At 43.9% G+C, this 13,754-nt stretch overlaps 1 protein-coding gene across 1 annotated transcript in view; it reads left to right on the top strand.

Annotated features, from left to right (window-relative positions):
• The first annotated feature begins 1,924 nt into the window (after positions 1-1,924).
• LOC124555881 overlaps positions 1,925-13,754 on the top strand; it is a 176,796-nt gene continuing 164,966 nt past the window's right edge. Inside the window, exons 1-3 of the mRNA XM_047129942.1 lie at positions 1,925-1,962; positions 3,832-3,900; positions 4,335-4,403. Coding sequence (XP_046985898.1) covers positions 1,953-1,962; positions 3,832-3,900; positions 4,335-4,403 — 148 coding nt within the window. The 5' untranslated portion in view covers positions 1,925-1,952. The remainder of the gene's footprint in view (positions 1,963-3,831; positions 3,901-4,334; positions 4,404-13,754) is intronic.

Raw genomic sequence — 13,754 nt, 5'->3', positions numbered from 1 at the left:
ACTGGAATGAAAGTGCACAGACTTGAAATTTCCCAGGAACTCCTCTCATGTTATGAGAATGAAGGTGATGCCTTTCTCCATTCAATTGTGACAGGAGACAAAACGTCAGTCTATGGAATATCGACACGACATGTACCTGGGAAGCCATGTCTATGGCCCTCTGGGTCTCGTGGATGAATAGCGTGAGCTGGGTTTCACACGATCATCTTTTTTGAAACCAATGCTGATTCTTGCTGAGTAGATTTCTAGTCTCTAGAAAAGTCATTATATTCGAACATAATACTTGTTCCAAAATTCTACAACTGATCGACGTTAGAGATATAGGTCTATAGTTCTGCACATCTGTTCGACGTCCCTTCTTGAAAACGGGGATGACCTGTGCCCTTTTTCAATCTTTTGGAATTCTACGCTCTTCTAGAGACCTGTGGTACACCGCTGCAAGAAGGGGGGCAAATTCCTTCGCGTACTCTGTGTAAAATCAACTGGTATCCCATCAGGTCCAGTGGCCTTTCCTCTTTTGAGCGATTTTAATTTATTTTCGTATGTGTATGTACTTACCTTTGTACTGTTGGTTTCTGGATAAGTTTCTACCATTAAGTGTATCTGTATATTTCATTTCCAATTTTGTTCCAAATCCACAGGAGTTCCAGATAACCGCTCCGCTCCATTTAAAGGAACAGTTACTGTGAAGAGAGAGCCTGAATTTGAGACAGGCAGTAAGTTGTATAGCTGAAATTATTTGATGATCTGCACTTATCAGTGCTAACAGGCAACATGCATGCTCATTGCTCACCCTGCCCCCAACCCCAATTTCCCAAAGCACCCTACACCATACCCACCTAGAACTCTCCACACAGCACACACCTTCCCCATCCCACCCCACATGCTTAACACCTAACTTCCTCCATACCACCCCCATACTACCTAGCTGTCCCTAACCTACCCCACACGTCCTTCCCATCCATGGCCCAGTCTTTCTGTCCCCGGCCCACACCGCCCAGCAGTCCTGTACAGTGCCCGCCTCACTCGCCCAGCCATCCCATCTGTGGCCCACGCCGACCAGTCGTCCTGTCCATGACCCACGCCACCCTGCGGTGCCGTTGTCGGCCTGCGTTGCCCTGCTGTCCCCTTACAGCCTCGCCATCCCACCCTGCCCTGCCCCCAATATCCCAGCTCAACCTCCCTGCACCTAATTAACCAGGCCACCCTCTATGCCTCGCCCTGACCTTACAATTGGTCCCTGCCCCCACTTTCCCATTCCACCCAAGCCTCTCGTGCCCCAGTTTCCCTTCCCACCCTTGCCTCATTTGGCCCCAATAACCTTTCCTGCCACCACTTGGCCTCCCACCCATGCTTCCCTTCATGTTACTCCCACCAATGCTGTCCTGTCATGCTACCTCTAGCCCTGCCCTGCCCCAAGAACCAGCCTGGGCCAACTCTTGCCCCACCCTCCCACACTGCCCTGCCCATGCCACCACTCTCCCACACTGCCCTGCCCATGCCACCGCTCTCCCAGCCCACCCCACTCTCACACTCTTCTTTTTCTCAGGATCCACAGATCAGGTCTCTCTACCTACTCCATTTTTCCTCATTCTTCATATCCCCTTTCATTCTGCACTTTTCCCTGTACTTGCCAATTCTGTTCTATCTCCTCCCACTCTTCAGGCATATCCTCCCACTCCCACATTCTCCCATCTCCCTTTTGGCTGAAACATGTTTCACCCTCTTATTCTTCTCTCTGGGCTTCTTTTGCTCGCTTCTGGTCCACTATTATTTCGTACTTCTCAAGTGTGTTCGTATTTATTTTCCTTGTACTCTTGGTTTCTTATTCAGTTTCTGTGAAGTTGATGTGTCTATTGCTTTACTAATTTTTTTACAAATTTGTAGGTTCTGTAGACATCCGCGCGTCTCCTTTTACAAGATCACTTAGTGTGACGAGAGAGACTGAAGCTATGATAGACAGTAAGTTGTACACTTGAAATAATTTGGTGAACTGTGATTATTATGCAAGTAGACAATGTGCTAGCCCATTGCATCTAGTGTTATTAAACCTGTTTGGAATTTCTGAAATTTCATTATTAAGATCGCATTAGTCAAGCGACATAAAATAAAATAACTTCCATCTCAGGAGAAATCCTTCGTTGTTTTTGGAACAACTCATGAAATTGGTACTAGCTATTTTTTAATTATGTGTCTGTGGAAATTATGATACTGAAATACTACATATGTATGTGGGAAAGCACTCCGCACATATAATCTTTATAGCAATTGCATGTCATTCTGAAATGAGCATGGTGAATTTATAAATAGAATCTTTACCAGTAAAATGTTATGATTGTCTTCATCTTCTTGCCTGCCCCTTCGCCCTTCCTGTTTTCTTCCTCATCTCTTCTCCTTTCGTCCCTCCTGTCCCTTTGTCCTAATGTGCATTCTACCTTCTGTGATAACCACTCAAGCCATTCTCTTCTTGGTCATGAAACTGTCAAAAAGGTGGTGTAGCAACTGCAGTAGGCGGTGCTTCTGTCGGGTGTGCAGCCTTGGCCAGTAGTTGCTGCACCGTGTTGAGTAGTGCAGGAATGGCATCTAACGCTTGCGGCTGTGGCGCTTCAGCAGGGGGTGGGACAGGATTAGTGGGCATATTGGAGGACACAAATGTAAAAAATTAATAGGCAAGCAATCTAAATAATTTCAAAATCAAAGAAATTTTCTACAGCACCCACCTGAAAACACTGATCAGCAAAAACGAGAAGAAGCTGTTAGAGCAATATGTGCTCCTCCAAAGTAAAGACGAGAGAATGAAAGTGCCAGCACAAAAAACATACATATTTCTGTGGCTGTTGGCACGTAGCTCGCTTGAAGACTTGTTGCAAGTTGTTGGGTCTTGCCCACTCATCTCGTATAGAGGGTGCCTAAGGAATGCTGTGTTCTCGGAATGCTATACAATAATCCAGGCAAATAACATTAGAAGTTTTATTTCTATGAAGCAAATTGACAATACTTAACTTGTATTGACAATGGTGTCGCAAACGATGGGCGACCTACAACATAAGTCCAAGTTATTGCTATACAAAAGTTTCCTGCAAGTTGACACACAACACTGATAACTGATCTGGGAGTGCCGGTCTACAACTCTATACTGTCCACTAATGCCCATATAGAGAGCCGATCTGAGCGACCGAGGCTGGCAGGAGGGGCGCTTACGTCCACTTCGGCTCAAGGGTGCTCCTGTTGTGGTGCAAGAAAATGGCTGATCCATTCTACCCTACACCAGGTTCCCTGGAATTGGCTGACACTTACCTGGCTTATCCCCCCCCCCCTCCCCCAACACACACACCTCTAAGTTTTTCCCCACTCACTCCTATCTCCACAATCTCTCCCCCCCCCCCCCCCCCAAAAAATCAATCTCTCTCTCTCTCTCTCTCTGTGTGTGTGTGTGTGTGTGTGTGTGTGTGTGTGTGTGTGTGAGTGAGTGAGTGAGTGAGTGAGTGAGAGAGAGAGAGAGAGAGAGAGAGAGAGAGAGAGAGTGCGTGCGCGCGCGCGCGCACGCTAGGCATGTATCCTTCCAGCCCTACTTATTCCCATCCCTTACCATTGCTGGTATGTTTTCCTCCCTTGTGCTGTCCATATTGGGACTCTTTTCCAGCCCCTTCCTTCACTATATCATTAGAGCCTTCTCCATTCCTTTTCCATGTGTAGTATGGTTTTGTTCCAACCTTCTACTGTTGGTTTATTATGTTCTTTTCAATATGTAAGTGTATGTTTGTATTGTCTTTAGATAGATTGCTTTCAATAGTTTTTTGCAGAGTTTCTAAGTGTGTTACAAATCCACAGGTGCTGCAGATGTCCAGCCATCTTTGCGTGAAAAAAGTGTGTCAAAAGAGATTGAAAATCTGACACAAAGTAAGTTGTGTACCTGAAGTTATCTGATGGTCTGTAACTATGGCTTTGCAAGCCGACTGGGTAGTTGCTAATTACATCTATTGTTTGTTGACCTAGTCATAATTCTGCAGTCATTCCCCCCCCCCTCCCTCCCCCCTCCCCCCTCCCCCCAGGTGTGTATCTGCCCAGCCCTACTTATTCCCATCCCTCACTATTGCTGGTATGCATTCCTCCCTCATGCAGTCTATATTGGGACTCTTTTTCAGCCCCTTCCTTCACTATATTACTAGATTCTTCTCCATTCCTTTTCCCATGTAGTATGTGTGTGTGTTCCAACTTTCTACTGTTGGTTTATTGTATTGTTTTTATTATGTAAGTGTATGTTTGTATTGTATTTAGATAGACTGCTTTCAACAGTTTTTTGCAGAGTTTCTAAGTTCGCTACAAATCCACAGGTGCTGCAGATGACAACCCATCATCACGTGAAAAAAGTGTGCCGAAAGAGATTGAAAATCTGACACAAAGTAAGTTGTGTACCTGATATTATTTAATGGTCTGTAACTATCACTTTGCAAGTGGACTGGGTAGTTGCTACTTGCGTCTATTGTTTGTCAACCCAGTCATGATTTCTGCAATTTCATTATTAAGATTGTAGTAGTCAAGCCATCGCATTTCTCTTAGCAGACTGAATAAAATCTCGTTTTTCGTCATATACTCTTTCAATCTCTCGGATACATTTTTAGTTGGTAGGCATATATATTTTTTCTGTCATTGGTCTTGGTTTTGTGTCAATCTTGGCAGTGGCAACGAATTTACTATGTGCTTCATGGTAGTTTATCTGGATTCATGTTTTCTTGTTCATTGTGAGGCCTACTCCTGCATTATATGTATCTGGTTTTGTTTTGAGATCCCAGTACTCACATAACCAGAAACCTGTCCTTCCTGCTGCTGCACTTCACCAATTTCTACTATATAAACCTTCGTCCTCAAGGGCCCAGCATTCTTTTGCTGGATACAGGCTTGGCCACCCTGGGGAATGGTAAGCACCGCCAGTCCTCTTTTCACCGTAAGCTCTGGGCATGCTTCAGTGACCACCATGTGGTGTGATGGTGGAACATTGTGTGTGACAGGGAATGGGGATCTTAGCTTGACCGTCCAGATTGTGAGGATGGCCAAAACCTCTATAAAAAACCTCCAATCTCAAGACGTGCTGCATGCTGATGAGATGCATGGCTGTTGATGTGAAACAGTCATTAGTGGGCAACCTCTGGGGAACCTGGAGTTACATAAGGCCTACCTAGACACACAGGGCTCTATCCAGATAGACTTTTCTTTCCCTAGCTGCTTGATAGAACCTTCAAAATTCTGTCCTCCTCCCAGTGGAAAGGGTGGGCCGCTGGTAGGTACTAACATCCAATAAAATGAGGGGGCTCGTGTAGCCAGTCCTCCTGGCTCAGGAGTTCCTTCCAAAAATTTTGTCTGTAGTAACAGAATGGATGCTGGTAATCAGAATGTCTTTAATACTGGAAAGGAAAGAGGATAGCTTCAATAAAGTTTTGCCTTTCTATATTCATAAAGGCTTAGAAGGCATTACTAGCACTTTAAAATTAGTCAAGCAATTGTGTTATTGGTCACTGCTGGTAGAAACTTCTAGTTCCCAACAAGTTAAGATCCTGGAGAAAGCTCAATGCCTTCGGGAACATGCTATTTAAACTGAGATACACACCACCTTGAATTACAGCAAACATGTTAGGACATGCAGTGATCTGGGGGATGTTCCCAAGGAGGAATTGAACGATGAGTGGGCTCCAGAAGGTATAATTGACATACGTGCAAAACTTTGTGAAGAGGGTAGATGGGGATCTTCTGAAATCCATCTCCTTTATCGTGACATTCAATAGCACGAAACTTCTTGAGCACATTAAGGCAGGTTTTGTTTACCTAAGCATGAGGCCTTATGTCCCAAACCCAATGCGCTCTTTTAAATACCAGTGGTGTGGTGATACTACTCTTGAGTGTCATGGAGATATCAATTGTGACAAATTTGGTAAGGTTGCCCATGAAGGAGTCACTTGTTCACCTCCTTTGAAGTCTGTGAATTGCACTGGGATTCAGCCTGGCTGGAGTTGTGACTGCAGCATGTATCTTGAAGAACAAAAGATACAAAAGGTTAAGACTATGAAGTACATCTACTATGGTGAGGCCAAAGAGATGTACAAGGCCATGTTGCCCCAAACAGTCACTACCTTGTTTGCTTAAGTTCCTAAACAGCCAGTGCAGAAAGCCAATACTGTTACATGAATTGATGTTACTACTGGCAGTACTAGTACCTGCATTTGTCAATTCACTAGTGCTGCTGCAGTTATATTGAAGTCTGTCCCTCCCCCAAGAACATCAGAAAAGGCTATGGTTGCCGACATTGCATGGGTCCTTGCTCCTCCAAAGATTGTCTGGCCCATCGTCCAGCACTGCCACTACCATTACCACAGTTCTGGCTCCGAATCCTCCTCAGACAAAGAAGTCAAAGTTGAAGGTGAAGAAGCACCCACTGACGGAGATGGGAAATACATAGTCCAATGATGTGACATCATCCTCTCTGATGTCTCTCTCGACTCTTCTTCAGAGGTGATGGACCTTCATGGCAGTCTAGGGCAATCATCTTGCCTCAAGGCTGAGCATCCAACTGTTGCGGGCTCCCCTCCTTGACAAAAATTCTTGGGTGATTGTGCTACACCCATGATAGATGCACCCATCCTACAGCAGAACACTATTGGGTTCAGGACAGATCTGGAGGAACTGAAACTCCTGGTACAGGAATGCCCTGTGTGCTTGTGTATGCAGGAAATGCATTTTAAAACTTCTGATGGCCCTGTACTACAGGCGTATACCCTCTTACCACAAGGACAACCTGACTGGGGGAAGGCAGAAGGGAGGGGTCACTGTGTTTGTCAATAATGTGCGTCAGACCTCTAATCTCCCACTGGCTACTGACCTACAAGTAGTTGCAGCTGAAATCCACGTGTATCAGAGGATGACTGTTTGCTCACTTTATGCCCACAAGATACAGTAGACTCTGAGGCTCTCATAGATTGTATGGAATAACTCTCCCGACCATTTCTTCTACTGGAAGATTTCAATGCCCATCATTTCTTGTGGGGCTCAACCTCTATTTGCCTTCAGGGTTATGTTTTGAAGAGCCTCATGATGTCTCACGAGCTGTGTGTCCTCAACTCAGGCACTCCCACTCATTTCTGTGCTGCTACTGGGTCTTTTTCGGCTATTGATTTCTCTCTAAATTCTCCAGCTCTAGTGGACTCTGTTCAGTGGGAAGTCATTGACAACCTTCATTTCAGTGAACACTTCCCACTCTGCATTCATCTAGTGGCTGGAACATTACCTGCACAGGAGCCACCAAAATGGATCGTCAGCAGGACTATCTGGCTATTGCTCCAAAAGCTAGCTACGTTTGAACACTGCAACAGTGTCCAGAAACAGGTGGACCACATCACAGTGTGATGTATCATGATACTGACTTATCCATCCCATAGTCCTCAGGTCATCTTAGGAGGCAACCTGTTCCTTGATGGACTAGTGAGCACTGCTCAGCAATCTGGAACAGGCTTGCGGCTCTTCGACAGTTTAAGTACACCCCAACAGCAGACAACCTCACAGCCTTTCACGTTGTGAGAGCCAGGGCTCGATGCATCATTAAGGAGAGCAACAACAGACAACTTCACAGCCTTTTGGGTTGCGAGAGCCGAGGCTCCATGTGTCATTAAGGAGACCAAGAAAAGGCCATGGCAAGCATTCCTGGAGTCCATCAACCATCCCCCTTCTTCACTGATAGCAGTAGTGCTGAAATAGGTGCGTCTCCAATCAACGCCCGGAGACATCGCTCAGATGATGGCAGAGCATTTTGCAGTGATTACTGTCTGTGCCAGCCAAGATCCAGTGTTTTGCCCCAACCATGCGACTGCAGAGAAGTGCAAGTTGAACTTCAGCTACCACAATTCTGAGTCTTACAACTGCCCTTTCTCCATGTGGGAGCTGGAATCAGCACTGTCTGAGACTATTGATTCTGCACCTGGTCACAACCAAATCCGGTACTGTGTGCTTTAACATTTGCCAGCAGCTTCACAGGAAATCCTCCTGGAATGTTTTGATTTTATATGGCAGACAAGCAACTTTCCCAACTTTTGGAGAGAGGCAATTCTGATACCTCTCCTCAAACCAGGAGAGCACTGCATGTGTCCCAGTAGTTACCGGATCTTCATCTTAATGAGCTGTGTAGGAATGGAGCAAATGATGAACCATCGTGTGGAGTCCGGTGATTTCGGTCCATTGTCAACAATCTGACCCTACTAGAGGTGGCTGTTTTCCTACATAAACAGCACTGTCGTGACATATTCTTTGAAATCAGTAAGATGTATGACACTACTCGGAGACACAATATTCTTGTGCGACTCCATCAGTGGGGCTCTCATGGCCACCTCCCCATTTTCATATGGTCCTTCCTGTGTAAGCGCTCTTCTAGGTCTCGAGTTGGTGGCGTGCTGTTGGATCATTTTGAGCACCAGAGTTGTGTTCCTCAAGGTAGTGTCTTGGACGTTGTCCTCTTTTTCCACAGCCATAAACAGTATCGCTTCTGTGATAAGAAGTCCTGTATACTGATACTTGTTTGCATATGATTTTACCTATACCTTTATCTGTATCACCCTCACTTTTGCAACAGTGACCAGTCAGTTGCAACTTACAGTGCAGAAGTTAGAGGAGTGGGCTGGAAAGGTGGGTTTTCAGATAAGTGTGTGTGTGTGTGTGTGTGTGTGTGTGTGTGTGTGTGTGTGTGTGTGTGTGTGTGTGTGTGCGCGCGCGTGTGTGTGTGTGTGTGTGTGTGTGTGTGTGTGTGTGTGTGTGTGCATTTTAATCATCCTCGTTGTATTTTTAATTCACCTGACTTGCAGATGAGGGACACCATTCTAAATTTTAAACTCTCATTGAGGTTTCTGGACCTTATTTTTTACTCCAAATTGTTGTGGTTACCGCACCTGAGAGAGCTGAAAGCCAGAATCCAGAATATTATAAAGTGCTTTAGCCACAGGTCTTGGGGAGCAGAGGGCACTTCTGCTCCAGTGTTATAGGGCTTTTGTGCATTCATGGCTAGACTATGGATGTGTGCAGTTTATTGGTCAGTAAGGCCTTCTTATCTGAAGATTATTGACGCTATCCATCATGAGGAGATTAGACTGGCCACAGGTGCCTACAGGCCTCTATGCTGAGGCTGGGGAACTGCCACTCTTCGTCGATGGAAGTTTCTCATGGTGCATCACTCTTGTAAGTTTCTTGCAGTTATGACTTCACCTGCATACCATACTGTTGTTCATCCACCTCTGGAATGCATTTTCTCTAGTGTCCACTAGCAACAATGCCATTTGGGATCTGTGTGCAGTGTGTGCTGGAGTCACTTGGTGTGGAACACACACACACCACCATTCTGGGATTTTAACTGCCTGCCACCACGGTTACACCAGAGGTCCAGAGTAATTTTAAATTTGGTTGTTTTCTCTGATCGCGTCCTCAAGGGCCGACTGCCTTGAGACTTTACCATTTTCGACGCAAATTATATGCGATCTCCCAGGCACTGGAGCAGAAGGCATGTGCTTCAGGTGTTAAATTCCTTGTCTGTTCTGATTCTCTGAGTGCTCTTCACTCTCTACAATGCTTTTACCCAGCAGATAAAGCAGTCCTGAATATCCAGGATGCTCTCTTCAGCCAGGGAAGGTTTCTTTCTGTTGGGTACCATGGCACATGGGTATTGCGGGGAAAGAAAGGGCAGAGGTAGCAGCCAAGAAGGCATGTTGTGGTCCTCCTCCTCCTATTTAAGTGTGCCATCCCCCTGCATACTATCGTCTTGCTGTTGCAATACAGAGTCATGTGTTGATGGGAGGAGGAGTGGCTGAAAGTGACAGATAATAAGCTGCATACAGTAAAGCCCACTATGTGGCCATGGCATACCTCCTTTCAGCTACAAAGACAGGATGCAGTCCTCCTTAGTCATCTTCACATAAGCCACAGTCCTCCTATACATGACGTTTTGATCCGGCGTGACGACCGTCTAATGTGTGGTGCTTGTAGCGTACAGACCACTGTCGGCCACATTTTAATACACTCTTTTATTTTTGGACCAAAGGGCAGCAGCAGATTTGCTGCAGATCTGCCCTCTACTTTAAGTGACATTCAAACAAATGTAGTGAGGCTTTTAAGGGTTTGTTATTTCTCCAACTTGTTTCCAGTAATTTTAGGGAGATGTTCTTAATGAGGGTGAATGGCTCACCTATGTTTTTTGTAAATTGTTAGCCAGTCACATATCCCTGTGCCATAGTTTTAGATCTGCTGTCTTTTTTTTTCCTTCTGTTTTCTTCCCAGGTGTAGTCTCTGCCGCTATTTCTCCTTTGTTTTACGGCATGTGATATGAAGTGCTTGTGTGGATCAACACGAGTGCTGGAGTGAGTGAGTGTGCCAAAGGTTGTAGCACTTTTATCCATATTCAATTCTGTTAATATTTGTGAGGTCACTGACAACTTCCCCATTTACATGCTTCAATCCACAGTGACAGATTTGTTATTTTTATGATTATGATATCATTCTGTTTCATGCATGGAGATTTGAAAGGAGTGACTATTTTACCTCAGGAATATTTTACCCAAGGCATTGCCATGATGTTTAGACCATACAGTAGAACTGCATGTCCCCAGGGCCTAAAATCAGCTGCCGTTCTCCTATGCAGTTAGTTGGTTAGTTACTTGTTCCATAAATCAATAGAACAGCTATTCACACCATGGGTGGTTGCTGAGTTATGGGAATATTTTAGGCCATTGCGGAGAGAGTAGATGTGAGAGAGGAAATGCTGACGTAATCCACGATTGGTGTTGCCAGCACAACCATTACTGCTAGGTTGTGGCAGCAAAGGAAAAACAGTAAAGTCGACGTGAAGTATTCCAGACTGAGCCAATATGTGACAAAGATGCCCAGCTGCCACCTTTTCTTGCATAACTTATAACTTGGTCTCATTTTTTGAATGTATTCCTGATGTACTGTAATCAGCAACAAGATTGATTGTCCACCTTTGAAATTCAAACACTGAGTCTCAAAGAGTGTGCTTGGTCAGAATTAAGGAAATGGCCATTTACAGCTAGTGAGCTTTTATTGGCTGGCGACTTGCTATGTTATCCAACAGCCAGCGCACTAACACGTAATAAGTTTACAGACCAAAGCCTATGAAACATTTGAAATTCATAAAATATTGTATTATAAAGTATAAACAGGCACAGAAGGTATAAATCAGTCGGTGTGAGAATTTCATTCCTCTCCTCCTAAATAGCAATTTTACCAACACTCATAACATCAACTGAAATAACCAAATCGCAAATCCATAAACAAATGAGAAAGAAATTTCAAATTTTTATGTTGTATAATAGACATATTAGGAAAAGTAGTGGGTTTTGCCACTAGTAATACTGTAGGGTATGTAATTTAAAAGACTGTAACTTTTGCTAATGATGTAAGGGGTTATTGAGCTATTCCCCAACACACTACGGCCTCAAATTATACCTTAAAACACATAGTTTTGAGAGTTCTTTTATTTTATGTCCGCCTCATAAATAACAAAAATTTATAGCCTACATAGTGAAATAAACTGAAAACACTGGAATACGGTGAAAATTGCCAGATGGTAAGATCTCAGATGTTTGTAACATCTTGCATGTTTGTTTTCCACTTGCAGCCAGACATAACACTAATGCAGTGGCTTCTAGCATATACAGTGATAAACAACAAACTTTCTTGGTGCCATGTTCCAGTGTACAGCTAATGTGACCGGTGTGTAGAGAACTGAGTGACCACGGCTTCCACTTATGTTCAGTCTGTATAGTTATACCTTGTACGCCCTTTACTACTGTATATTAATTTTACTTACAGTAGATCTGCTCAGAGCCTGTCGACAGAATCTGGAATGTATCGTGCCTCTAACAACTGCAACCGACATAGGCTTCTCCATTTGCTATGTGTGGAATCACAATTAAAAAAGACGTGTTCAGTAAACATATGTGCAATGGATTTTTCGTATATTATTTGAATGCATGATGTCTGTTCCTTTGAAAGAACAGACACCACACAGATCCCACAGCCGTGAAACACCATAAGTAAATTGAAGGGGGACACTGCCAGCAGCTGCATGGGACATTAAGCGGAATCTGTGGCGATGAGCAAAAATGTGTACTGGACCGGGATTCGAACTCGAGATCCCGTGCTTACTAGGCAGGTGTGGTAAACACAGCGCCATCCAAGACACAGTGTTATCGCACTTCACGGACTATTTCAGTACGATTCCACAAATGCGTCCGACCTCCTGTGGGAATCTCTAAGTAGCGATCAGGAGTGTAATGGACATGGCTGCAGATAGGTAGCGCTCGGTGGGAGTGTGGATCGGCCGTGAGGTGTACTGTGATAGTTTGTGCAGTTGCAATAACGCTGTGTCCTGTATGGCGCACTGGTTACCGCACCTGCCTAGTAATCATGAGATCCCGGGTTTGAATCCCAATTCGGCACACATTTTGATTCATTGCCACTGATTCTGTTTAATGTCCAGCTGCAGCTGATAGCAGTGTTCCCCCTCCAATTTTTCGTATCCATTGCAGTCCTGAATGGTGTTTAATGTGTTGTGATGGCAGACAGATTCTTATAAATGTAACAGATTTCTGGGACAGAGAAACACTAAAATCACTGCAGACTTAACGTTATTTCATATTAATTGTTATAAATAAGTACCTGTTGTGAAGGAAAACCTGTGTGTATACACATGCTTTCACGAAACCTGCTGTTTTTACACTAGAGCAAGTGACAAGTTTGACATGTAAACAATGCACATTGGTAATACTACAGAATGGTCCACTTTGACTCCTCAGCGCAGTCACAATCTAATAACTATGTGTCTGTCTAGGGACAGCAAATCTTGGTGCCAATTGGGTGAGCCAATCAATTGCACTCGGCTGACTTTGGGTCTGCAGCTCGTAGCGCTTTCTGGTGGCAGACAGTGAAAGCTCACAAACAGTAGTCTATACTGCTGGGTTGTTTTGGTTATTGTTATTTGTTTATGGGAAGACAACTCTCATGTGAAAAATGGAAAAATATAGTTGCAGTCTGTGCACTGCAACATATGGCATTAATAAAACCATATATCAGCTAGTTGTCCAAGATATAGGGGCGATAATCAAAATTTTCCCAATGAATTTGAAACTCGCTTATGCAGAAAATTATGGAAAGAACGATGTTGCCATGACGTTCTTCTCCTCTCATACCAAATATATGTGTAATGTATTCCAAATTACATCAAAATCGGAACTGATGAAATAAAAATACTGTATATGTATTTGAACAATCTGATACGGAATGCCTTAAATGTCTCATTTGCTGCATGTACAGTTTAACATCTCATTTCTGAGACATTTATAAGTTTAAAACCTGTCTCAAAGAAACATGTCTTCATTAGCAATGAAAATTTTCTTTGCTTTTTATTTATCAGCAAAAACACTAATGGCAATCAGATGCCATGGCAGTTTTATTCAAAAGCTCACAATGATGTACAGTACTAAAGTAATCTTCATAATCAATAATCATGAATTTCTGCAACAAAATTTGCAACTTACTAGCAATTTATGCGAAATATCTTTACCAAGAAAATTTCCTAGGTCACTACCACTGAGGGCACTATGAAGACAGTTCACCCAATTTTCAAAATGTTAAAATGTTTCGTACTCTAAGAAAGCTATGTACAGGATTGCCACAAGTTCTAGAAATCGGAATTTCAAATATGTCAGGGA

Source organism: Schistocerca americana, chromosome X, assembly GCF_021461395.2.
Source record: "Schistocerca americana isolate TAMUIC-IGC-003095 chromosome X, iqSchAmer2.1, whole genome shotgun sequence".
In the NCBI taxonomy this organism is placed as follows: domain Eukaryota; kingdom Metazoa; phylum Arthropoda; class Insecta; order Orthoptera; family Acrididae; genus Schistocerca; species Schistocerca americana.
The sequence above is the reverse complement of the archived record's forward strand: the minus strand, read 5'-3'. Positions and strand labels throughout refer to the sequence as shown.